The sequence below is a fragment of the Oncorhynchus tshawytscha genome, linkage group LG06 (genome assembly GCF_018296145.1).
Source record: "Oncorhynchus tshawytscha isolate Ot180627B linkage group LG06, Otsh_v2.0, whole genome shotgun sequence".
Taxonomy (NCBI): domain Eukaryota; kingdom Metazoa; phylum Chordata; class Actinopteri; order Salmoniformes; family Salmonidae; genus Oncorhynchus; species Oncorhynchus tshawytscha.
This window is the reverse complement of record NC_056434.1, coordinates 71,996,681-72,024,564: the sequence shown is the minus strand read 5'-3', so window position 1 is coordinate 72,024,564 and position 27,884 is coordinate 71,996,681. Positions and strand designations below refer to the sequence as shown.

The 27,884-nt window shown below is 41.3% G+C and overlaps 1 protein-coding gene across 2 annotated transcripts; it reads right to left on the bottom strand.

Annotated features, from left to right (window-relative positions):
- Nucleotides 1-2,492: 2,492 nt before the first annotated feature.
- Nucleotides 2,493-19,572, bottom strand: LOC112253032 (phosphatidylinositol 3,4,5-trisphosphate 3-phosphatase and dual-specificity protein phosphatase PTEN). 2 transcript variants are annotated; one of them, XM_024424894.2, is made up of 10 exons: nt 18,601-19,570; nt 9,518-9,602; nt 9,271-9,315; nt 9,128-9,171; nt 8,800-9,038; nt 7,860-8,001; nt 5,171-5,239; nt 4,482-4,648; nt 3,820-4,086; nt 2,493-3,504 (listed from the first exon to the last, which is right to left on the bottom strand). In XM_024424894.2, exons 1-10 carry the CDS (start codon nt 18,677-18,679, stop codon nt 3,319-3,321), a joined length of 1,323 nt encoding a protein of 440 aa, XP_024280662.1. In that variant the 5' UTR covers nt 18,680-19,570; the 3' UTR covers nt 2,493-3,318. The 2 variants fall into 2 exon arrangements, with proteins under 2 accessions (XP_024280662.1, XP_024280664.1); XM_024424896.2 differs by lacking the exon at nt 5,171-5,239 and having other exon boundaries at nt 18,601-19,572.
- Between the last annotated feature and the right edge of the window lie 8,312 nt (nt 19,573-27,884).

Here is a 27,884-nt window from a genome sequence, read left to right as displayed (position 1 = left end):
TTTTTGCCCCACTGTATGTCACTGCGATGAAGGCATAATTAAAACCATGTGGGTTGCCAGCTTGAGCTGGATTCTTTCAGAGGCCAGTGTATTTAGCTTCAGTCTTTATTTGTTCAGAGAGTGCTGAGGCATCTCTCTTCTAGTCTCCCAACCCAACCCAGCACATTCATTATTAATCTCACATACCAGGGACTTTCTTTCTCTCTCCATCGCTCTAGCCAATTACAGTAATGCCCCACCGACTGCTGCCAGACTCATTCGCTGATGAGCTGTGTCTTTGATGTCCATCAACATGAGGCGACCGGGGGAGCGACTCTTAATAGAGCCGAGGGGGAGATTATGTGACTGACTGTCCCTGGGGTGGGAACACTTTTTTTGTACTTTATTTAAATTCTATTTTATTATCGGAGGACCCGGGACCTTGCTTTAGCCAGGGTCCTGCCTCTCTGTGCCTCCTATCACAGTGACATGGTACTTAATCCTGTTACTCTTTCATTTGGGGAGCCACTGAAGGGTGGGGAGTGCAGCAAGCTGCTTTACCCAGGCAGCTCTCGCTCTCTCTCTCTCTCCAGGGCTGCATCTCAATTATCAGGAAGTAATGCGGAGTTGGCTATCCTTCAGCTGCTGGGATGGAGAAGACCTGGACAAACAGACAGACAGCCCACTGGCTTGATACTGATAGCTGGGTATGAAATCAACTGGTTAAAGTTGAGAAACTTGGTATGCCGCCCGCAATGTAAATCGATTTGCGCCCCTGCATGAAATGAAAGTCAACTGTGTCTGGGTTTTTGATCTAGTTGTGGTAATGGATAGATGCTGTTCAGACTAGGGCCGGGATTCATTCTGATCCGCGTTACATCCGCCTTACAGCGCGATTGACATTTAAAGGGATTTTCTGATTAATCCAACATATGCAGCATTTACCATGGATGTGGTCTCCAGGAATGCAGGCACATTGCCTTTAAAGGGCCAATGCAGCTGTTTTTATCTCAATATCAATATTTCTGGGTAACAATTAAGCACCTTACTCTGATTGTTTTAATTAAAATGGTCAAAAAGAAACAAAAATGGCTTCTTAGCAAAGAGCAATTTCTCAAGGACGATTTTTGCTAGGACTGTCTGGGAGTGGTCTGAGTGGGGAGGGGAAAACAGAAAACTAGATTTTATTGGCAGAACGGTTTGGAACCTTTTCTGGTCTATTAACTAATATCACCAGGCAGGCAAAAACTCCATCCCACCAAAACCAATATTTTACAACCTCATAGTGTGGAGATACACTAAACAAAAATATAAACACAACATATAAAGTGTTGGTTCAATGTTTCATGAGCTCAAATAAAAGATCACAGAAATGTTCAATACACTCAAAAAGCTTATTTCTTTTAAATGTATTTACATCCATTTCAGTGAGCATTTATCCTTTGCCAAGTTAATCTATCCACCTGACAGGTGTGGCATATCAATAAGCATGATCATTAAATAGGTGCACCTTGTGCTGGGCATAATAAAAAGGCCACTCAAAAATGTGCAGTTTTTACACAACACTATGCCACAAATGTCTCAAGTTGAGGGAGCATGCAATTGGCATGCTGACTGCAAGAATGTCCACCAGAGCTGTTGCCAGAAATTGAATGTTAATTTCACTACCATAAGCCGCCTCCAACGTTGTTTTAGAGAATTTGGCAGTACGTCCAACCGGCCTCACAACCGCAGACCACGTGTATGGCGTCGTGTGGGCAAGCAGTTTGCTGATGTAAACGTTGTGCCCCATGGTGGCGGTGTGGTTATGGTATGGGTAGGCATAAACTACGGACAACGAACATAATTGCATTATATCAATGGTAATTTGACTGCACAGACACCCTGACACCATCACCTCATGTTTCAGCATGCTAATGCACGGCCCCATGTTGCAAGGATCTGTACACAATTCCTAGAAGCTTAAAATGTCCCAGTTCTTCCATGGCCTGTATACTCACCAGACACCCTTTGAGCATATTTGGGATGCTCTGGATCGAAGTGTACAACAGTGTGTTCCAGTTCCCAGCAATATCCCGTAACTTCGCAGTCTTGAAGAGTGGGACAACATTCTACAGGCAACAGCCTGATCAACTATGAGAAGGAGATATGTTGCGGTGCATGAGGCAAATGGTGGTCATACACCAGATACTAATTGGTTTTCTGATCCACTCCCCTACCTTTTTTATTTAAGGTATCTGTGACCAACAGATGCATACATTATCTGTACTCCCAGTGTGAAATCCTTAGATCAGGGCCTAATGATATTATTTTATGTCCTTACATGAACTGTAACTCTGTAACACACACACACACACAGTGCAGATGGTGTGAAATCACCTAAATCATAAAACATCATGAACTTCCATGATGCAATTCACTCCAAAGACACCAGGAAGTCCATTATGACAAATGATCCACAGGGTAACCCTGAGATCTTAAAAGACATTGAAAAGCTTGTGTCTAAGAAAGGATGACATTGCATACATTTATTAGGGATGGGTGCTAAATTCCAATACATGCATACCGCCACGGTTCTTTAAATGTATACAAAGTGTTGACATTGCAAACACTTGTCTCCCTGCTGTTTTGTGTATTATATTTTTTATTATTTTAGGATTTAAAAAAAACGGACAATTACATGGGATGCCTTGTTCTGCATAATTTAAACAGTACGGAAAGGAATGGCAACGCTTTAGACATCACAGACTCATAACCCAGCCCCGCCCCCAACCTGCCTGCATGCAGCTTCCACAGCACAAAGGCCAAAGGTCATCGTCGTGTGAGACAGCTTGCAAAGAGCACGAGAAGCATTCACAGTAAAGGAGGATGAGGGAAGAGGTGTGGTAAAGGGGGTAGAAGAGAAGAGGGAGGGAGAGAAGACGGGAAAATAAACAAAGTGACTGCAGCACTGGCCTTGGTTTCGACAGGAGAAGGAGCAGCATAGTCCTCCTGATTGTTACTCTTTTCCATTGTCTATGACACAAAAAAAGTTTGTTTACATATGTATGTATGTATGTGTATATATAAACATTACAGCTACAGCACCTTCCCCCAACAACGTCAATACCTCGCGCATGGAACATGGCCGTGCCAAAAAAAAGAGTCCTAAAAACAATATATTGGTCAGAATATTATTTTTTTCTTTTAAAATTGGCATTTGACATGATGCTCTGCTGCCGTTTTGGGGGAAGCAGGGGAACAAAGGTTCTTCTTTTGAGTTCATATTCAAGTTTGCTCCTTTTTTTTCTCTGATGTACATATCTTTTTCTTCGTGTTCCTATAAAAAAAAGTAAGAGTTCACACTTTCGTGATCTGCGTGTGCTGCTCCTCATCAAAAGGTTCGTTTTCCGGATCAGAGTCAGTGGTGTCAGAATATCGATAATGGTCTGGCTCGTTGTCACTAACGTCCGGAGTGACAGATGTCGAAGTGCTCGCCTCGGAATTCGAAGAATCTTCCACGGTTTTCGTGAAATACAACTTCACCTAAAGGAGCGAGACAGGGAGAGAAAGGGGAAGCCATAATATCAGAACAAGGAACCTTGTCAAACAATAGAACTCAGCACTGCTGTCATTGAAAACCAATGTTTCAATTTCATCAGGATTCTAATAGCGCAAAGACCAATTGAGAGATTTACACAACAGATTTGCAGTACCTTCCTCATATTATTAATTGGCCCAGCGTTTCCTGGGTTAGGGTTTGGCCGGGGTAGGTCATCATTGTAAATAATAATTTGTTGTTAACTGACTTGCCTAGTTAAATAAAAGATTCCATTACAACCATTAGTTTAAATGGCTCACCTTGAAATTAGGTGAGAAGTAGCGGTTAGCTTTGTCTTTGTTGGCCTTGTCCAGGTCATTCTTGGTGAGCGCGAGGATGAGGTAGTCCCTGTCGCTGTCCCTGCGTTCGGCACTCTGCGGGGCCTGGGGAGGGGTGCCAATCGTGGACTGGTTCTGAACCCCGTCCACATCGTTCACCACCACTGACCCGTTCTCCACCTTCTCCATGCTCTCCTCCGGTGGCCCGGGGATGAAGAAGGTGTTAACCCAGAAGTGGAACATCTTATCCTGGATAGTGGAGAGGGAGAGGTACTGACTAACTGTAATGGAGTGTGTCTGACGATCATTGTGGTTATAGTTACCATGCTAATGCCGGCTTAGAAAAGCTACACATTTACAGTACATAAGTGTGAAAATCCTTATCAGCTATTTATAGTAACATGATTCAATACATTTCCAGGTAAGCTAGCCAATTATAACGTCATTACGACTATCATGTATGATATTATAAGGGACTCACATAAAACACCTTTTATGATAAAATACCAGGTAAACATTGGTGTGACACTGCAATTATGACAATAACTACAATGGGGCAGCAATTGAAAACCCCAAAATAGCTGAAGCCAAGGAAACCCAGGTGGAAATTAGAGACACTCATGTGACAGGCGGAACTAACCAACCTTCTTCATCATTTTGTTTTGCTTGTGAAAGAACTCCACTTTGACGTCTCCACAGACGGGCAGCGGCTGGGGAAACTCAAATAACATGTGCTTTTCTTCCCTCCGCGTGTGAGCCGGGTTGGATGTGTGGATCTTGACTTTAAGTTGATACACCACAAACTGAGGATCTAAAAGGGGTGAGTGTTTCAGAGATATGGAGAGAGGTTGCAATGAAGGGTAATGGCGGTAGAGAGAACCAGACAAGACAGGATACAGATCTTAGTAGTCTTGGAGTTGCTGCCATGACAGTTACAAAAGCAACCCCTAGTTGGGAGTTCTCTAAAACTGTGTTTTCCAATATAGGAGGAGAGAAGGAAAGAACCAGACCACAAAGGAGGATAGGGGGAAATAACCAGACCACAAATAGCACCCAAAAAGAACCAGAACTAAAGACATGGGACCCCATTCTGATGACTGTTGTGCTTTCTTCCATAACAATAGCCTTACATTTGTGAGAGTTTGAAACCTCTCATAAGGGGGTGGTTGGTTGGTCTTTGTATGCCTCCACATTGCAATGATGTTTTAATGCTACAACTCCTTCTTCTAGCCTTCACTAGAATAAGTTCTACCTTTCTAGTTCTTGTTGGAACTGGAGCCAAATGAACAGTATATGAGGGAAGGACATCAAAACGGATGAAAGGCTCATTTACCCCAATGCCAATTCCCTTTCTTGAAGCCCAGAGGGATCGGCTCGCTCCTGTTTTTAACGGTACTGTCCCCTTAGAGAGAGAGAAGGAGATTAACTCACAGCCTGGCTGGGCTGGCAAGCTGGGCCTTCAGAACACAGCAGGAACACTTCTAACAGTACAGATATATGCTAGGATATCAATTATATACATACACAGCCACATATCTAAAAAACAATGCTTTCAAATGGAGATATCAAGTTAAATCTAGTCCACAAGACTTGGGATACATGGTGCAATACATTAATAATTCACAGGAAAAAGAACATGTGGGGAACTTCAGACTGTAGATATTCCAAGAACATCTCAATTGACCACCATAAATCCCAATGGCAGAAACCTGCATCTAGCCAATTTAATTCTTAACAATGTGTGATAATGTATTCACCAATGAGAACCGCCTTATATGCTAGCTAGTCTTATATGCTAGTCCATTGAAAAAGGAAAGTTCTCTCCAAATGAACTTCTCACCCAATACACTAGTGATGTGCGGGTTGACTCATAACCCACAGGACCCGCTTGGGCGGGTGGGTTATGGGTCATTAAATATTGTGTGGATGAAGGGCAGGTGGGTGGCGGGAGGATTAAATAAAGAGAAAATGCATAACAAATACATAAATGTATGTAATGTGCAATTTATATCTATAGTCTACATTGAGGTTTTCATTAATTATTTTGAATCTGGAATTAGTGCGTTGCCTAAGCCTAGGCTTTAGGGCCAAACACTGTAATTGCCAAATGCTTTTGGGAACTTGGGCAGAAAAGGTTAATGTCAATCGACTGAGGCAAAAAAGGATAATGTTAAGAGTTGAATTCAATAAGAGAAAAGCTGTGAAATGGAGAGTTGAAAATAAATTAAACGGAGGGCAAGAACAGTAGTCTAATGTTCGGGAAAGATTTGCTGAAGTGGTAGGAGAGGATGATAGCAGTGCCGTCCGGCTATGTTGTGTGTGATGATTGTGAACCTCTATATACATTTGACAGTCACAAGACAGGGATATCAATATGGCACATCAAGGTAACTGTACTGTTCAGATGGGTTAAATGGAATAGTAGCCTAACTGAAATCTGGAAAGATGTTTAGGGACCAGGAGGTTATACACTGTAGCTCTATAACCTCGCTCATAGCCTGATATAATATTAACAGGAGTAGAGAAATAGGATTTATTTATTTTAGCATCCTGAGAGAATGGACACGACAATCTGTATATGTGCTGTCTTTATCAGCATCATAAAAGCTGATAGTATTTCAACCACAAATTGTTGGGTAATTTTAACAGATTAAAATTTCCTTAAAACCAGTCAAACCAATGTCATTAGGAAATGTACTGAAAATCTTATTATTATTATTTTTTAGTTATTGCATTTTCTCCCCAGTACCTAAACATCGTTGTAGAGAAGCAGAGATGAAAGAGGAAACAGAAAGCAAACTTTACCGATGCCAACTAGATTGAATCATTCATTCTATCGATTTATGACATTTTGTTGAGAAAGGGTTTATTTAGTCTAAGGGAAACAAGTAATGACAGAAGAGAAGCTGCATGTATCTATTTATAGACAAGTTGACTAACAAATAGCCTAACAAAATGTCGGAAATTATAAGACGAAACATGGACCTATCTAAAAAAGACCTCTTCAAAAAATTGTTGTGCCATCTGACGGTACAGAGCATTTTCAATATTTGCGGGTTAGGGTCGAGTGCAGGCCTCAGATTTGGGGGGGTGAACAAACAGCTGATCTGCACATCACTACAATACACCTCAGTATTTAGCCAATACTTTAAAATGAGTGCGAACAAGTAACATGATGTTTTCTATCTAGGTCTTTGCAAATAGAGAACGTCAAACTCAGAATAGGGCCCTCTCTAGGGAGTGTTAAGAGGGAAAGAGAAGGGTTAGTTCAGAGCAGTTGAGCACATTCAGATGCTAGGTTAGAGCATCACAGTTAATCCAAGGAGGAAAAAGGTGCATTTTTGTGCAACAGTGAAATATTGAGAAGAAAACAAGAAGATAATCCGTGACTCGGGCACATTAAACCAGAAATCCATATTTCATACGACCAAAATGGAAAGATATTAAAATCATTGTTTCACAGAAAAGTTCAGCCAAGCAAATTACATGCAGTAGATGTACATGCATAGTCATTCACATTCTATTAGATGAAAAACATAGATCACTACATCTCTTGATTAAAGATCATAGGTGAAAATGTCTACTTGAGCTAGGAGTTGAAGTCTTTGTCTTTCTGAAAATCCCTGGACAACAATAAAACGCAGTTATTATATTTGCTATCTGTAAGAGGTCATTGGTGACTTGTTATTTATACGTACTGAATTCCTCCTCTGAACTGCAGAGCAAAACATGTCACAATTTGGATAAAGCAGGTAGAAGCCAGCCTTGCTGAACACAGCTGAGAATAGTGTCATCCATGCTCTCTTTCTCATCAATATCTAGCCATCTTTCTTAAAGAGTACAAGCAACTGATCAAGAGCTTCGTTGGCTTCAATGTAAAGTACATAATATGACTCTATGCTCTCACTACACAAGTTGACCTGCACCATTCTCTACTACCGTGGGTGGCCGTATACACACCATTTAAAGAGCTACATGCCTACACCCTGAGTCGGAGTTCAAGTTAAACATGAGTGACTCACTGCAGGTGCCTCCACTGAACATTGGTAGCGTCTCAAACACCATTTTGTGGAAGAGGAGAGCCACAGGCTTGTAGTCCAGCTTGTTTTTCAGCAGGTGGCTATAGTAGTACACGTAGCGCCGTTGGCTTGGGATCGTCACTCCCTGAAAAGGAAAGACAACAAAAACAGTCAATGATAGGGAATGACCTCAATTTAATAATTACCACAAAGAATAGGATATACAGATTGTGAAAAATATGTCTTTGAAATCCTGTGTGGCTCAGTTGGTAGAGCATGGCGCTTGCAAGTACAAAAAAGTATGAAAATGTTTGCACTCACTACTGTAAATCGCTCTGGATAAGAGTGTCTGCTAAATGACTAAAATGTCAATGTAAAAATTTGATCACGGCAGGTCTATGACAAAACAGACGATCTAGGCCTAGTCTGCGTTTATTAAAAATTCTCACACCGAGTACTAGCGTCTAGTGTCCACTAGGGATGGGCACGGTTAATTGAATATCCGAACGGACGTTATTATTCGTTTACTTGTGTTCATTTTTTGTGATTTTTTTTTAAGGCTAATTTTGACCAAAAAAATGAATTGACATTGGTTTGCTATTTTCCCCACTTTGAATAACAACTACAGGCGCACACCTAACAGAGTTCCCACAATAACTGACCCAGATGAATGTAAAACATTCATCAGAAAACCTTTTTGTAACAGAATCAGTTCTATCATGGCAAAAATTGGACTTCTCTTTCACTGTTGCTTTCAGCCAAAAAACAAGCAGAGAATAAAAAACAGCCTGTCCTCAGTTCTCTGCCATGTGCATTTGCGTCGTACTGATAAATCACTATCCGGATATCCGAACAAATAATAAAATGTCATATTATTTGAATAGTTAAATCATGTAAAATGCCCATCACTTGTCACCACCCTTGGCAAGTCACTGTCACTGACCTTCTTGTCCCTTGTCCGCACTTCCCCGTAGAAGTCGAGTGCCTCCTGGGCGTCCTGGAACTTGCCACGGTGCAGGAGGTAGGCGCAGATCATCACCCCGGTGCGGCCTTTCCCTGCCTTGCAGTGGATGGCCGCCACATGATTGTCATCCTCGCTCAGCCACTGGTCGAGGTCTTCACAGAACGGCTTGATGAGCTCTAGCTGAGGCGGGTTGTGGTCTTCAAAGGGGTATTGTGCAACTGGCGGGTGGAGAGTTAGAGAGAAATATAAAGAGTAAGTTTCCTTTAAGCAACCTGGCTCTAAAAACATTTTGTTTGTGACGGCGTACCTCTGCAGTTAAATTTGGCAGCATCGTAGTGTCGTTCTGCACAACTGAAATAGGAAGGATATTAGGTCAGCAGTCATGAAGGAGCAATTAATTTGTAAACAAAACATTGATATTAGCATTTAAGTGTTTAGCGGTATACTTACAGATTGTAAATCTTATAATGGTTTTTATGTTTCGAGTCAAGAAACCTGTTGAGGTAAAAGGTAGTTACATTCAAAACATTCCGCAACTACAGAAATTGACAAGATAATGCATCTAATGAGAATGTAAAACACCTCAGGATACTTTATCAACTTGGATTGTTTTATCTAATGTTGGTCACAAACCACATTCCACACGCATTAATTTCACAGTCCTCACCAGTTGAGGTCATGGGTGGCTGTTACTCACCGTACAACCTCGTCTATATTGTTTCTGTACACTCCTTCGAGTCGCTCTGCAGGAAAGCCCATAGCAATGATGTTTGGATAGATATCTGTGGTCACCATTGGGTCAAGGACACACAGATAGAAGAAAATCCTATATACAGTGCATCTGGAAAGTTTTCAGACACCTTTCCGTTTTCAACATTTTTTTTGTTACAGCCTTATTATGAAATGTATTAACTTTTTTTCCCTCATCAATCTACACACAATACCCCATAATGACAAAGCAAAAACTGGTTTAGACATTTTTGCAAATGTATTACAAATAAAAAACAGATACTTTATTTACATAAGCATTCAGACCCTTTGCTATGAGACTCGAAATTGAGCTCAGGTGCATCTTGTTTCCATTGATAATCCTTGAGCTATTTCTACAACTTGATTGGAGTCCACCTGTGGTAAATTCAATTGATTGGACATGATTTGGATAGGATCAGATCTGTCTATATAAGGTCCCACAGTTGACGGTGCATCTCAGTGCAAAAACCAAGCCATGAAGTCGAAGGAAATGTCCGTAGAGCTCAGAGACAGGATTGTGTTAAGGCACAGATCTGGGGAAGAGTACCAAACCATTTCTGCAGCACTGCATCTCAGTCCCTGGTTCGAATCCAGGCTGCATCACATCCGGCCGTGATTGGTAGTCCCATAGGGCAGCGCACAATTGGCCCAGCGATGTCCGGGTTTGGCTGTGGTAGGCTGTCATTGTAAATAAGAATTTGTTCTTAACTGACTTGCCTAGTTAAATCAAAAATAACAAAAATGCTGTGGGGGTGTTTATCAGCGGCAGGGAGACTAGTCAGGATCGAGGGATAGATGAACCGAGCAAAGTACAGAGAGATCCTTGATGAAATCCTGCTCCAGAGCGCTCAGGACCTCAGACTGGGGCAAAGGTTCACTTTCCATCAGGACAACAACCCTAAGCACACAGCCAAGACAAGGCAGGAGTGGCTTCATGACAAGTCTCTGAATGTCCCTGAGTGGCCCGGACTTGAACCCGATCGAACATCTCTGGAGAGACCTGAAAATAACTGTGCAGCAACGTTCTCCATCCAACCTGCCAGAGCTTGAGAGGATCTGCAGAGAAGAATGGAAGAAACTCCCCAAATACAGATGTGCCAAGCTTGTAGCGTCATACCCAACAAGACTTGAGTCTGTAATTGCTGCCAAAGGTGCTTCAACAAAGTAAATGATCTTAATACTTATGTAAATGTAATATTTCAGTTTACTTGTGTTTATTTTTTTATTATAAATTTGATCCCAAAAAATATAAAAGCCTGTTTTTGCTTTGTCATTATGGGGTATTGTGTGTAGATTGATGAGAAAAAAAAATGTAATCCATTTGAGAATAAGGCTGGAACAAAGTGTGGGAAAAGTCAAAGGGTCTGAATACTTTTGGAATGCACTGTATAGCTCATACAATACCAAAACCTCTAGCTTACAACGTAATCCTATCACAAAAGGTCTGAGGAAAGATCATCAAGACGTTTGTATCACCATGTGGGTGTCATTGTGCAGTAATGAACAGAAAGGGAAAGTACAGTGCTGGGCAGAAGGGTTGTGATCAGTAGAATAACAGATGGTGTTGGCTGTGTGAGGGCGAGAGAGAGGCCGAGAGGACCGGAGCACTCCTAATCAAGCGGGGCCCACATGTGGGTGCACTAGGAGAATTTACACAGCTTGACCTGCATGTATTTATAGAGCCCTAGTTATATTGAGATCGTCGCAGATGTTGGGCTTAATTTTCCTGCAGCCCAACCCGAATCGCATGGAATAATATTTAACAGTTCAAATGTAAGAGTAATGAGGACCCTGCCTTGACGGACAAGAAAAGTATCTTGTTGGGATAAATGACAATTGGTTATGGGGTTCATGGGGAGGAACAGTGGAGCAGTGAAACACGCTGATGGGGTGACTTCAGCGACGAACAGGGCTCCAGGGTGGTTACATTTTGCCACCCTTTGACTTGAATTGTCAAGTAAAATTTTTAATTGGTCACATTGGCACAAGCTGCAAATTCTATCTGGTTACTTCATTCAAAACATTCTATTATGGGGTGGCTAAAATCATGACTTGGTCAAACTAGCATAAAGCAGTGTTTCTGCACGTTTTGTTTTTGCCCCAGCACTACATAGCAGATTCAAATAATCAAAGATTGATGAGTTGACTATTTGAATCAGCTGTTAAGTGCTTGGGCAAAAACCAAAATGTGCACCCAGGGGGGTCCCAGGACAGAGTTTTGGAAACCCTGGCCTAAAGTGCATGAAAGTGCTTGCCTGTGCCCATTTTTCCTGCAGGCTCTGAGTAGGCTAGTGGGAGAGGAGTGGCTGAGAGAAATGTGTTGTAATAGCAACCTTTACAAAATATTTGTTTTTCTCCGAAAGCAACTACTGTTGTGACTGTTGGAGAGAGGAGGTTCTCAGCTTTCTGTATTACATTTATTTCTCAACTCTCAATATTGACTGTCTGAGTGCCGTTTCTTAAACAAAAGTATCTGGTAGGCTATGGGCTTTGAGATATGCGGAACGGGGGAGCACGCATCTGCCATTTACAGTGATTACATAGGCCTAGACGTCATTGGGAATGCTACAAAGTTATTACATTTGCTGTTAGATTAACCAATTACATGGCTTACTAGCAACATATTATATTCCTCAACCTAGCTAATGCATTTGGAGTTTCCACTCATTAAGTGCAAAATGAAGCTGTTACTTTCAGCTGCATATTGAACATTTTCTAGTGCATCTGCGGTTTTTTGAAAGATACTTTAAACTACTAAACTAATTTCTGTCTCTGGAGGACAAATGTCAACCATATTATGTGTGATCATGTCCATATCAACTTCAATGTCATATCTCAAAACATTATTGAATTGATTGCACATCATCTCAACTCCTACCTGTAACTGACATTCTGAAGCCTGTCTGCCTACATAAGCCGTGGGATTTTGCACTTTAACCACTGACGAAAGGTCACCCTTTTGTACGTTTCCTGTGTCACCGTGTCAGAAATAGAATGGCAAACAGCTCTAATTTAATGTCTGTTCTTTTCTAGCAGAAGTTATTTTGGAGCAAATCATTTTAAAACTGGTCTCCAAGATTTGACACACCACTGACTCTGGTGAGAAAGGTGAAGACTTGACTCCCTTGAACTGCCTCTAATTTCTGCATAATGCATGCACACAAACACACAGTGCAATGGCAGTATCTGTGGATGTGATGAACACATTTGCCAAGATCCAATGTAACTTGACCAAAATTTGAATGAAACTAGCAAGAATATGATGCCCTATGTCAGATAGGCGTAGTATCTACCAAATTCCAGCTATGGCATTAAAATTCAAGAGGAACACAATACATTGCATTAATTCAATAAAACACAGCAGAGATTTTATTATAGTATTTGCATAATGCCAAGCTACTTGCCTGTGGCCTTCAGCATATGAGCCTGTCTATTACATAGAGGAACATAATCATTTCCATTAATGCCTCAAAGACCTAATTAGGAACCAAATGCAGGCCGTTCTATACCACATAATGGGCTACAACCTCAACCTCTGCCTTTGGTCCTACTGGCAAAATCATCCCACTCAGACTATTTTAAGTGTTTTTAAAAAGCTCCAGAGCTCCTAGAGGAGCTACAGCCTAGGGCACGGGGGGCTCGGAATTCTGCAGCTGGGAGGAAACGCACATACAGGACCCCCGACCGGACCTCCCATAAAAACCGGACATTTCAGGAACGCCTTTTCTCTCTGGCGTTTTCAGCTGTCCTGCCACAGCTCTGTGCTCTAGCTAACTCCACGGCTGGGCAACAGAAAAAAAGAGAGTAGAGGGGGAGAGAGTTGAAAAGAGAAAATGAGAGGAGCAGGCAGAGAGCGAATGATATGGGAAGGGTGGATAAGAGTAGAGGAGAGAATGTGGGGAAGAGGGCAGGTGGTTGGTTGGTGATGGGGACTCAGGCAGCATTGCTGATACAAGATCACTGGTGCTCTATTATAAGGATTATTCCCAGAACCCTGATACTGTATTATAGGGATATAAACGGTTAACTGTTAATCGGTTAGCTGTCGAAAACACATTTGACCAGTCATGCTTATCGGTCTTTATGTTAATTTGCATAATTTAGTGGAATTAAATTGGCGCGTGTGTATTTCTGTTAGTCGTCATGCATCTTATTTATTATCCAGGCTGTATCACATGCAGACGTGATTGGGAGTCCCATAGGGCGGCGCACAATTGGCCCAGCGTCATCCGGGTTCGGCCGTCATTGTAAATAAGAATTTGCTCTTAACTGACTTGCCTAGTTAAATAAAAGGATAAATTATTTATCACACATGCACAGCATACAGAGCCTAGTTTGAGGAGCGGAATGGCCCATCACCTGTCAGACAACACGAGAGCAGACCCTTTAAAAAAGCTGCTATTGGAATTAAATATGCTTTCATAAATAAACCCAGTCATTGTGCAACAAATAATTCTAAATGCAATGGCATGTTAAAAACAGTTTTGATGGCCACAATTAAAAATAGCTACTATTTATATATCTCAATCTCAACTCTCAATTCAAGTGCGCCTCCTATGCGCATGTATAGGCTATAGTCAACGGTAGGCAGGCTATCAGCTCGTCACCCACCACATTGCAATGTGATTTTAAGGCAGTATCATTGCTTGAAACTTGAACACTTTACTTAACTTTAAATAATGTGGAATGTCTTACCTTGCTTCAAATTAGCCTAGCCAAAGTCCAACCATAGAAACATGGATGCAATTATTTTATAAATACTTCCTCAGCATTTCTCTCCTGTTCTATTGGTTTTCATAACTTTCTTTCATTGTCCAGAAGCCAAAGGCACAATCATAGTCATATTAGCAACCCATCCTAGTTGTTGCTAGAACGGTGTTCACGCAAATTGCATTTTGGTAAATATATTAAAAATAAAATATTATTACCTGCTTCACTACAGCTGTCGAACGTTCAATAATAGCCTTTTGACTGTAAAACGGAGGGCTTGCTATTGTTGCAAATTTTCATTAAGCTCGTAATGAAATATGTCAGTTCCTTGTATGCATGCATACTATTTTCTGTTGGTCACGTTATTTTCCTGTTTGGATGTTGTTTTTTCTACAGTTTGACTGGTTAACCGAAATGTCCATCCCTACTGCATTACATAACTGCAAAGAGCTCATATTGTTTTAAGACACCATGCCAAATCCGATAAAAAAAAGTTTGCGTCCACAAGTGCCTGAATTTAGATCAGCAGAGAGGGGACTCACACTGACTGGCTGTTGCTCATCAACAGAGGAATTACTGGGGTTGAATGACACACCCCTCTCGCTCCCTCGCGTCTATCTCACAAGCAGAAAACCCCACAGAAACGGACAAATCTGATATCAATATCTCAATAACAGCATCTTTACACAATCAGCCTGTTATCCATTCATCTGTGGTTTCTTCTACTGAATGGGTGCAGGGAATAAACTGAGTTGAATTGACATAAATGCCTTTCTCCAGTGAGTGGTGTCCATTCAAAACAGAATAGTGGCATTTGACACTTTCAATGAGGGGTAAGCTTAATGCTCAGACAGTGACCAGTTTTCCTATTAGTCACATGTAAGTATCAATTTTAAAACAAGATAGAAAAGTAAAGCAAAACCCCCTTAACCTGTGCCGCAACTTACATCAATATGGTCTCTACATTATAATACTGTATAGCCTGCACAACCAGTGGATTCAAACAGACTGTGGGACAAGTCGTTTTGATTTGCTCAGGCCCACAAGTAACTGAACAAATGCCTCACTAAACCGTCAAAGGTATTGCCATTAGGGTGAACACCATCCTACCACACCATAGATAAAAAGGACTATACAGGCCATTAGAGTCCCTAGATTTTTTGCAAAGTGCACAAAAAACTGCTCCAAATAAACATTGTGCACATAATCCATGTCAGAGAAAACTATACAATTAACACAATCCCTGTGTCCACTCTTCCCACTATCTCTCCTCCAAACCCATACAGTGCACTCCCTTAAACTTGTCTTCAATATCAGGGCCAGGTATGAGATGTGCTGCAGCAAGGGACTACCATTCTCACCACCAGCATATTATGGGTTAACAAAATCAGTATAGGCCTAGATCACATATGTCACTTGACAGAATACATGAGGATGTTCTGAAGTTAACCTCAATAAATTAACAATATCCAATCATGCAGATTCCATTTGGACTTTATTAGCATTAGATCTTCTCAATTTAAGAATTTTCAGGACGTGGTGCATCAGTGTGAATGTTATTTGTAAAAAGTATATAGCGATTCATTGAAAAGCTAGACATTGAAAATTGGCATATTGAATTAATAATTTGCATAAAGATAACATGAACTGAATTGAGGCTTCGTTTTCAAATGTTTTCTATCCAAGGTTGCCAGATATGTTCCCTATACCCTAAGGGAACCTAATTTAGATCACGTTTGACAGCTAGTTAGCAGCAAATGCTGCATGATTGCCAAATTCATGAGAACATATTTAGTTTCTCAATCTGGTTAACAGTGCTTTTCGAAAGGTGCATTGCACCGTCTTAAAACATTCAAATCGATTGCTTCCCAACATGTCCAATGATTAAATCTGTGATACATTGGCCTTTGGGCCAACATCCCAGAACTGTCTGGCTGCGTTTACACAAGCAGCCAAATTCAGATATATTGCCCATAATTGGGTAAAAGATCAGAATTGGGCAGCTTATGTAAATGCAGTCTCTGTGTTCGCAAACCAAGTTTGCGGTTGATTAGCTGGCCAATAGGTTAGATAGTTTGCTAGGTAGCTAGAATTATGCCTCATGTCATCAATATTTCATCTAAGAGAAGAAAACATCGTTACAGCAGCCCAACCAGCTTCCCTGCACTGTCAAATAAGTCAAGTTTTACTGTAGCAAGCAAACCAAATGTTAGTTTACATTACCGAGGGTTGGCTAACATCAGTGGTGGAAAAGGTACCCCATTGTCATACTTGAGTAATTTTCTATCAAAGATATCATTACTTTTACTCAAGTAAAAGTGAAAGTCACCCAGTGAAATACTACTTGAGTAAAAGTCTAAAAGTATTTGATTTTAAATATACTTAAGTATCAAAAGCAAATGTAATTACTAAAATATACTTAAGTATTGAAAGTAAAGTATAAATTATTTCAAATTCCCTATATTAAACAAACTAGATGGCACAATTCTTGTTTTTTAATTTAGGGATTACAAGGGGCACACTCCAACACCTAGACATAATTTACAAAATAAGCAGTGTTTAGTGAGTCTGCCAGATAAGAGGCAATAGGGATGACCAGGGATGTTCTCTTGATAAGTGAATGAATTGTACTATTTTACTGTCCTGCTAGCCATTCAAAATGTAAGAAGTACTTTTGGGTGTCAGGGAAAATGTATGGAGTAAAAAGGATATTATTTTCTTTAGGAATGTACTTAGGTAAAAGTTGTCAAAAATATAAATAGTAAAGTACAGATATCCCAAAAACTACTTAAGTAGTACTTTCAAGTATTTTTACAGTGCTTTACACCACTGGCTAACATTAGCTATCTAGTAGCAAAGCAGTCATGTCTATATTGACAATTTGTAGCCAACAAAGTTGAGTAATAATGACTGGCTGCTAACCTGAACCTTGCTAGCAAGCTAAATTGGTAAAATAATGTGTTGGCTAATGTTACTCGTAACACAACTTACAGTGCCTTCAGAAAGTATTTATACTCCTTGACTTATTCAACATTTTGCTGTGTTACAGCCCAAATTCAAAATGTATCAAATGTATTTTTTTCATTACACAATTTCCTATCATGACAAAGTGAAAACATGTTTTTAGAAATGTTTGCATACAAATTTAAAATAAAATACAGAAATCTAATTTACATAACTATTCACACCCACTCAATACATGTTAGTATCACCTTTGACAGCGATTATAGTTGTGTCTTTCTGGGTACGTTTCTAAGAGCTTTGCACACCTGGATTGTACAATATTTGCACATTCGTTAAAAAATTCTTCAAGCTCTGTCAAGTTGGTTGTTGATCATTGCTAGACAGCCATTTTCAACTCTTGCTAAAGATTTAAGCCGATTTACATCAAAACTAACTAGGCCACTCAGGAACATTCAACGTTGTCTTGGTAAGCAACTCCAATGTACAGTTGGCCTTGAGATTTAGATTATTGTTCTGCTGAAAGGCGAATTTGTCTCCTGGTGTCTGTTGGGAAGCAGACAACCAGGTTTTCCTAAGATTTTGCCTGTGCTAATGTGTTGTTCTCCCCAAACGTAACACTTTGTATTCAGGACATAGTTCATTTCTTTGCCACATTTTTGGAATATTTAACATTTGATTTTTTATTTGTACCCATCTACCAATAGATGTCCTTCTTCGCAAGGCATTGTAAAACCTCCCTGGCCTCTGTGGTGGAATCTTTTTGAAATTCACTGGGTGATTTACAGATAATTGTATGTGTGGGGTACAGCGAGGAGGTTGTCATAAAAAAAAAATTGTGCACACAGAGGGAGTCCTTACAACTTATGTGACTTAAGCAAACGTTTACTCCTGAACTTATTTAGGCTTGCCATAACAAAAGGGGTTGAATACTTGACTCAAAGACACTTCAGCTTTTCATGTTTTATTAATTTGTAAACATAATTCCACTTTGACATGGGGTATTTTTCGTGTAGGCCAGTGACAATCACAATGCAATACATTTTAAATTCAAGCTGTAACAAAATGTTGAAAAAGTCGAGGGCTGTGAATACTTTGAAGGCACTGTACCTGATAATGACAACTAGCTAGGTAGTTACTGGATGTCATACATACTTGCTTCAGATATTTCTGCGTGCTCATTTGACAGATCCACCATATTTCAAACATGCTTTCCGGCTTATCAAAAACAGCCAGTTACCTTAACTAGCTAACGTTAGCTAGCAAGCAATCATCGCTATTGAATTGATACAATATGCATACTCACGTGACTAGTTTACTGTATGATAAACTAACGTTAGTTATTTAAGAAAAGGATACACGTTAAATCCAAGTCGAACCCATCCTCTTGGTATCTCCTTTTGTTCCGGCTGACCATTAATTTTATCTTCGCAGCCATTGTAGCTAACTTAGTGACAGGAGGTCTATTTATGAAAAAGTATCGTTGCTTTCGCTTGATTTGCCTCTCGCTCGCCCTTTGCGCTTTTGATTTTGCAGCTCCTTTCTCGCAATGACAAGCTAGCAAAGCTAGCAGTGGTAGTCGTTGTGAGTAGGATTAACTAGCTAACTAGAATGTCTTCTCTGGATCATAAAGACGGGCCTTGCTCTGCTCCTCCACGCAGGCCCAACTTTCCCAATCCTGGAATTTGTTTTCAAATCCCCCCTGAAAAATGCATACAATTCTCCTCCCGCCTAACCGTATGGTATAAGAGACGGTCCGAACCTCTTGATCTACAGTAGCCGCCGTGATTGACCGGACAGCGAGGAGAGAAAACTCTCCGGCGCTCAAATTTGAAGAATAATGTTACTCTCGGAAAGGACAGCAACAGTATCCACTCGTAGCTAACGTTAGCAAGCTACAGTATAGTAACTAGCTAGCTAACGTTACCCCCTTTTTTTAATCAAAAAACCTCCTAGCGAATCAACATCGTCGTGAATTATTTGCTAAACTACACCGGAAAAAGTGACAGGCTCCACCGTGCATTTATATTGTCTATACAGGGATCAAATATGAGCACAGATTCGTCTGACAGATAGCTATGTCCTGGGGATCATCTTTTCGCGTTTCTCTCCAGCTGAATTCTCAAGCTTCCATCATGGCTTCCAACGGAGGAAGAAAATGTAGAGCAGGCTAGGTTTTTAAAATAAATATCCTACCGCCGCAAATATATAGTTCTAGAGCGAAATCAAAAACACTTTCTTCCTATCAAATAAATAATTGTTGATTCTCAGAATAGCTATTTATTTGCATAAGTTTTATATCGTAGTCAGTGTATTGTCAATTTACGTTTTTTGTAGTCGGCTAGTTCTTTTGTTGGCAGCGGAAGGACACAATCAGAGCGCATGCAAGTCTCTGTCAATGTGATCACGTGTTTTTTGTAATTAGGGAAGTTTCCAACATAATGTCACTTTTTTTCGGTTTAAATTGGGTTATGCTATTTAAGTGTGACTGACAAGCATATCTGTTCATGTCATCATATAAAACAATTGAGAGAAGTCAGATACACAATTTTAGTATATTATTTATAATGTCCTAGTTTACCTTATTGAATGTATCCATGGGGTCCATTAATTGACTCTGAGACAACCAATTACCTGTGTGTGTGTGTGTGTGTGTGTGTGTGTGTGTGTGTGTGTGTGTGTGTGTGTGTGTGTGTGTGTGTGTGTGTGTGTGTGTGTGTGTGTGTGTGTGTGTGTGAGAGAGAGAGAGAGAGAGACAAGGGTGGGGTGTAGAAGTGGGGGTGTCTGTCAAACATTCCGTAGGCACAAAACACACCAAACATGATCTGTAAAATTCAAAGGCTCAGACCAACTCTCCCTGCCTGAAGCTTGGGATGAAAGGCCATTTGTTCGTAGTAAAACACTTCTGAAGGCTAGGACTTAAGGGGAAACATCCACTTCCACTCAGTGTCATGAAAAGACCAGTACAGTGCAATTTTTTTTCTCCCCAAGACATGTTGTCACTCACCATGTGTCTTGATTTGACTGGATCAAATGGAACATACTGTTTTGTTGTTGATGACTCATATTTGATGTTTCTACTTTTTTAGACAGGGTTTGGTACACATTTTGGTTTTGACCTAGAAAAAAATGGTGCCTATGAATTGAAGCATCTCCTCTTCTGAGATATCTTCTGCCCAGGCATACATTTCATATGTCGCATACCGCCCAAACAGATCCACAGATGACACAATCTCTATTGCACTCCACATTTCCCATTTCCACCTGGACACGATGAACACCTACACTCCCTAGTCCTTGCCGATGACGAGCATATCCATAACATGATGCAGCCATCACCATGCTTGAAAATATGAAGAGTGGTATTCAAAATTTTACTTTGACATTGTGGGATATTGTGTGTAGATCAGTGGCACAACATCTTAATTTAATCCATTTTAAATTCAGGCAATAAGGTGGAAAAAGTAAAGGGGTGTGAATACTTTCTGAAGGCCACTGTATGGGAGAATGCTGTTAATTGACTACAGCTCAACGTTCAACTCCATAGTGCCCTCAAAACCTCATCACCAAGCTAAGGACCTTGGGACTGAACACATCCCTCTGCAACTGGATCCTTGACTTCCTGATGGGCCGACCCCAGGTGGTAAGCGTAGGCATCAACACATCCGCCACGCTGACACTCAACATGGGGGTCCTCAGGGGTGCATGCTTAGTACCCACCTGTACTCCCTGTTCACTCACGACTGCGTGGCCGCGCACGGCTCCAACACCATTAAGTTTGCCGATTAAACAACAGTGGTAGGCCTTATCACAGACTACGAGACAGCCTATAGGGAGGAGGTCAGAGACCTGGCAGTGTGGTGCCAGGACAACAACCTCTCTCTCAACAGCAGTAAGAAAAAGGAGCTGATTGTGGACTACAGGGAACAGAAGGCCGAGCACGCCCCCATTCACATCGACGGGGCTGTAGTGGAGCGGGTCGAGAGCTTCAAGTTCCTCAGTGTCCACATCACTAAGGATCTATCATGGTCCACACTTACCAACATAGTCGTGAAGAGGGCACAACAATACCTTCTTCCCCCTCAGGAGGCTGAACAGATTTGTCAAGAGCCCTCAGATTCTCAAAACGTTTTACAGCTGCACCATTGAGAGCATCTTGACAGGTTGATCACTGCTTGGTATGGCAACTGCTTGCCATCCAACCGCAAGGCGCTACAGAGGGTAGTGTGTACGGCCCAGTATATCACTGGGGCCAAGCTCCCTGCCATCGAGGACCTCTATACCAGGCGGTGTCAGAGGAAGGCCCAAATAATTGTCAAAGACTCCAGCCACCCAAGTCATAGACTGCTACTGCATGGCAAGCGATACCGATGCACCAAGTCTGGAACAAATAAGACCCTGAACAGTTTCTTCCCACAAGCCATAAGACTGCAAAATAGTTCACCAAATAGTTACCCGGACTATAACCAAATAGGCTCCCGAGTTTGAGCTCGGTTTTAGCATAACTGGCCATGATCGGGAGTCCCCATAGGGTGGCGCACAATTGACCCAGCGTCATCTGGGTTAGGGAAAGGTTTGGCCGGGGTAGGCCGTCATTGTAAAATAACAATTTGTTCCTAACTGACTTGCCAAGTTACTTTTTGCACCAACTTTTTTGACTCGTGACATATGCTGCTGCTGCTACTGATGACTATCTGTCACTTTACTCCTAGTTATATGTACATATCTACCTCAATTACCTTGTTCGGCTGAACATCAAATCGGTACTGTTAGTCCGTGTATATAACCAAGATATCATTACTTATTGTGTATTTATTACCACTTTTCTATTATATCTTTATTTTCTTTCCTGTTGCTTACGAACCATGTGACAAATACAATTAGGCTTGATTTGATTGTTAGGTTTTGGTGGCTGTTTAAAGAAAACTTAACCATGGATTACAGTTTCTCCTGGCCCATAAGACTACTTTAAGGGTGAGGAAACATTAACATCAAGTTGTATAATAGTAAACTACGCCTCTAAGATTTGGAACCTGATGTGAAATTAATTGACATAATTAGATGGCAGTGTGTATTTTTGGATATATATTTGGCCCCCAGAGATGTGGGTAAGGAACAATGCTCTAGGTTCTTTTTTATTTGCTGTTGGATTTGATATTAGACTGCTCCGGCTATTACCTATTTCTGCTCGCCTGCGTCTAACTTTACTGCCACCAGTTCCGCAACCCTTACATAGTCTGCAACTAGAAATGACATAAGTCTAGAACGAGAATACAGACAACCGCAGAAGCATCTATTCTATGAGAACATTTCCGAATGGTACTCTGAAGTATCCAATCTAACCACCTACAACCACAAAAGACATTGTGACTTCTGGGAAAGTTAACCAGAGACTCTGATGAACACTACAGGACGATCAAGTATTCCAACAAAGAAGACAACAACGACAGAATACCACTCTTAGTTACAATCTGGTAGAATTCCAGAACGGTCACACACTAGAGCGTGACTACCCAACCAAGCAACTGGAGCCCGGTACTCAAAAGAGTGAAGATGATAGAAGGTTTCAGACTTTGCCTCCCTCATGTGTCCCTCAGTCTTCTCCTCTTGGCTATTCGGCACTGAGTAATATGGCACCTCTTTGTCAGCAAAGGCAAAGCTTGGCTTCTCCTCTTGGCCTTTCGGACCCAATTTTCCCACAGGATGAAGCCAACCCTCTCCGTCCGCTTGGTGTAGAACACCTTGACAAACTCGTCAAGAATTTCCCCACCTTTGACCCCGTTCCAGGTCAGCCAAACAATACTGAGACATTCCTAGCTGACATAGAGGATGCATTGGATGGCTACCCAAAAGCTACGGGTTCTGACAGGGTTTACTTGTTGAAGCGAACATCAAATAGACACGTGATGAGGTTCATTCATCTACAATAGCAGCAGGTGCTTAACGACTACGATAAACTTGCCACAGCTTTGAAATGAAAATTCAGTGGTTCTGCTACTCGCAAACACGATAGATCACTGGCTTACACTGTCAAACAAGCTCGGAATGAACACCCACAAGCTTACTATCATAGGCTTCATTTAGCTTACTTTGGCCTACTCAGTGAAACTGGAATGGAAGAGCTGTTACCAATCAAACAAATGTTTCTGTTGAACAAGTATCCCACCTTCATTACCTACTAGGGCCCTACAGCCCATGTTGGCTTGCCTATCTTACAACTCAGAGAGCTAGTAAGCACAGCTTTTGAGGCATCAAAAGCTCACCACACTAAGAGACCTGACCACTCGGTTTTGAAGTTTGACCAGGAGCACTCACTCCAGTTAGAGGGTGCGTTATCAGGTATTAGAGTGTTCAGAGATGACACACAACAACAGTTTGTACCACGAAACCACAAATCCAATAACCACCGAGGTTGAAATAACTGTAAAGTACGTCGCCATCGAAACGACTACCGCTACAATCGACCTGTTCACTACGTTCCTGCACCCAACCCACACAAAGTGTCAGAACACAAGGGTAACAAAGGGTTGAAGGATGATCAAAATGTAGACCAATGTTCCCTAGAAGTTCCGCTATGTGAAGAACTAAAGTGAGAAACATTTGAGAAAAGGGTAAATGATAAGTCACAAGGACTAGACGGGGAATTGCCGGACACCAGGTCAGCAGGAATTAAAACCCTTAGCGAGGATGTAAAAAATAGAATATCTCCCGCTCTCACTCGAGAACCTATCCAGGGCCCGCTCGATCATTAAACAAGCCAACAGGCTTTGTCTATAGACTCTGATACACAGGTTGTGAAGAAAAAGGTCAAAAGCTTCGCTAAAGCCAAGCCCACTCAAAATCAAAAAAGTTGATCTGCCTTCACCTTGAACAGAAATGGCACATCACGCCATTGCGGATGACCACTCCACTTTGTGGAGAATATGTCCACTAAACGCAACTCTAAACGGTCATACCTGGAAACAGTCCTGGAGGAATGCTTAACTTGTCATGCACTAATTGATTCTGGCACGACAATATCGCTCATCTCTCAAACATTGTTCAATGATCTCAAAAGGGCTTTGAAGCCAACAAAATGTTGGTTAAAAGTGGAACAATGCGACACTACACTTCAAGGTTTCACTCAGACTACTTCGCCTCTCACATTGAGAGTCATGCTGAAACTACACTTCCAGGACGTATCACTCGTTCACCCTGTGTATATTACCAGCCTCAAATCTGAACCCCTGCTACTGGTGTTGAGATTAAGTTCTCTTGCCCTTTGGACACTCCCGCAAGCACTGCGGCCATCTCAGCAAGTAAAACATCGACGTGCAGAGTGTACTCTGCTTCCGATGATACATCTTCCACTTTGTGGGGGACTGTCACCCCTTTCAATGATACTAATGTAGTAAGTCCAGCAACTGACCCAATGACTCCCACTGGTGAAACACTTTGCGACATCACAGACAGATATCCTCACCTCAGTTCGCAGGTACTGAAGAGGTTGCCACACGCGAACGCTGTGGTGACTGACAGGACTCGACAGCCACTGAGCATTTTGAAGGACAGACACCAGGAGATTCGGTTGAAAGGTTACAGTCATTCTCAGAATGTTGTCGCTGTCGCTGCTTATACATAAGGTCCGACCTTTTCGTTTGTACCTCGGATACGGGGGGTCCCGAGACACAAAGAAGGGGAATACTAGCCCAGACCCATGATGAGCCTCACCGAGACCAAGTGCAACACCGTATGAGGCCGGCAGAGCAGAAAAAAATCTATTTGTAAACTCCCCTATGATAACAGTGAGGAGCATATAGGCCCCTAGACGGGGATTATCTTAGAACACATTTAAGATATTACTGAGGTGTACCACACTGGTTGTAAAAGAAGTCCAGTGGTCTTCCACCTCCAAAACAAATCACAAAAATAGTCATGCCTTGCCATCTGTAGGTTCAACTACAATACAACTAGTAAAACGCTCTAATCATGTGTTCCTGTAGGATAACATTTCAGAATAAATTGGTAGGACAACTGGTCCCCTTGAGTACCAGTACCAATACCACAGTCAGTCCAGCCACAATCAGTAAGAGGATTGATCTCACAAGTCAAATTGCTATTGATAATAGCGACAGAGGAGTTAGTGTCATGCCCTGACCTTAGAGATCCTTATTATTCTCTATGTTTGGTTAGGTCAGGGTGTGACTCAGGTGGGAAAGTCTATGTTTTCTATTTCTTTGTTTTTGGCCGAGTGTGGTTCCCAATCAGAGGCAGCTGTCTATAAGTTGTCATTTTCCTTTTGGGTTTTGTGGGATCTTGTTTTCTGTTTAGTATCTGAGCCTGACAGATCTGTGCACTTTTGTTTTTTTGTCTTTGTTATTTTGTTTGGTGTCTCAATAAAAATACAATGTACGCCTCCCACGCTACACCTTGGTCCGGTCATTCTACAAACGAGAGCCGTAACAGTTAGTAGTCACTCAGATTGCAACACGTGTAAGGGAATCACACATGCCACTAATTTGCCTTTTGGTAGGCCGTCATTGTAAATAAGAATTTGTTCTTAAAACTGACTTGCCTAGTTAAAGGTTAAATAAAATAAAAAAAATAATAAAGAGAACCCTTAATTCAGGAGGAAAGTTATTAGAAATCATGAACCATGATCACACCGCATACGACTGTTTCAGTGCTTAGAGAGTACTTCCGGCATGAGGTTAGCTTCACTATGGATTAAATAGCTATGAAATAAACTCCTTCATACCTATCACCGCTACAATGGTGTAAGACACAGTGATGTGTAGTAATACTACTACAGATCACCTTAACACATGTCTTGAGGTCAACATCATATATTACTGACCTCCAGGCATTGACCTGGAAATTATCTGATGACATCAGGTTACAACCTACTAGGATACATGGTTCTTTCCCTTGGCATGTGCGCCAATGTAAGCATAAACGCACACGTACAACTGAACATTTAATGAGGATTTATGCTCAGATCACTTAAGGGTCCGAACAAAATACCAGCCTTAGTAAAGTTGAAAATTACTCTGAGGCTACAGTACTCACCAGTTTCTCCACAAAGGTTCTTAGGTCATCCCTGTAGACTGCCCAAAGCTGGTGCCTTACAGATGTAGACTTATCATGTAGTTATCAATTTAGGATAGTGCCCTAAGCAACACACTGCAAATTAGGAACGCTCTAGAGATGACATTAGACAATGCCATGATAGGGTCATTTTGTTAGGACCTTGGGCATATATAGAATACAGTCCAAATAGATGATTTTGGTGTGATAATTTTTTGTATATCTTTTGTTTATGCTTTCTTAATGCGAGCACCAACCGGACATCCACTGCCCATTCTTGTGGTGGACTGCTCCGCTTTCAGAGAGCCTACCAAGTTCAAACACCAGAGGGAGGACCGCAACAATGATCCACAACCAGGACATCACGTGGTGATTATTTTTATGTGGGTTTGCAACTTGCAGGATAATCACAAGATTCAACCAAGCAGAAGGGGACTGTCATGATGTGCCCTGGGGGAAGGATCATAGTCCTCTCTCTCTACAGTTTTATAACTTTACGACAGGTCATAAATACCTTGTAGAAACAGCCATGCACTATTGAGAGAGTCTAAGAGAAAAAAGAACCTCTCTTGGCCAACTACTAATCCCCAAAATGGGAGAATTAAACAATATTTCTACTTTTGAGAATGCTCCGTGGACACTTAGGGGACAGTTATGACGAGTGTGTTTCATTTGGTGATCTCATGACAGGAAACACACAACTGTATCTCTTAAAGTGTACATTTCCCAGCTGTCAGGTTTACATCTAAGCATTGTGAAACGTTTGTGATTACATCTTTTCACAAATAGTTTCATGTTTAATGTGATGTTAACCTTCTAAATGAGAGTATGGGTTTTTCATATAAAGTTAGCCATTGATTTGGTTACGCCCACGTGAGCATAGACATTACGTAGGCATCATGGAACCACCCTTTTCCACTGAAATGTATAAAACCCACTCCTGATGAAAATCACAGCAGACCACGCAAACCCCTGTGTATGCTAAGGTTGCAAATGGTTCAATTTCTAAGACTAGAAAACATGCAGCTGATGCGACATGCTGAAATAGTTGGCACTAAAACGCTACCAACGGACAAGACCATACCACGTGGAGCATTGGCTATACGGCTGGAAATGGTTAAACTCTGAGACTATCTGTAACGGCTTTCTTCTGTGGACGAAGGAGATGACCAAAGCGCAGCGTGGTTAGTGTTCATCATGTTTAATAAAGACAATAAACGTGAACACTACAAAATAACAAATGTGAAAAAAACCGAAACAGTTCTGTCTGGTGCAGACACACGAAGACAGAAGACAACCACCCACAAAACCCAACACAAAACAGGCTGCCTAAATATGGTTCCCAATCAGAGACAATGACTAACACCTACCTCTGATTGAGAACCATATCAGGCCAAACATAGAAACGGGAAAACTAGACACACAACATAGAATGCCCACTCAGCTCACGTCCTGACCAACTAAAACAAAGAAAACACAAAAGAACTATGGTCAGAATGTGACACAATTGATCACAACAGAATAAGAGCAAATCTTAGAAGTACAATTACTAGTCTGCAGCTAGAAATTACGTAAAT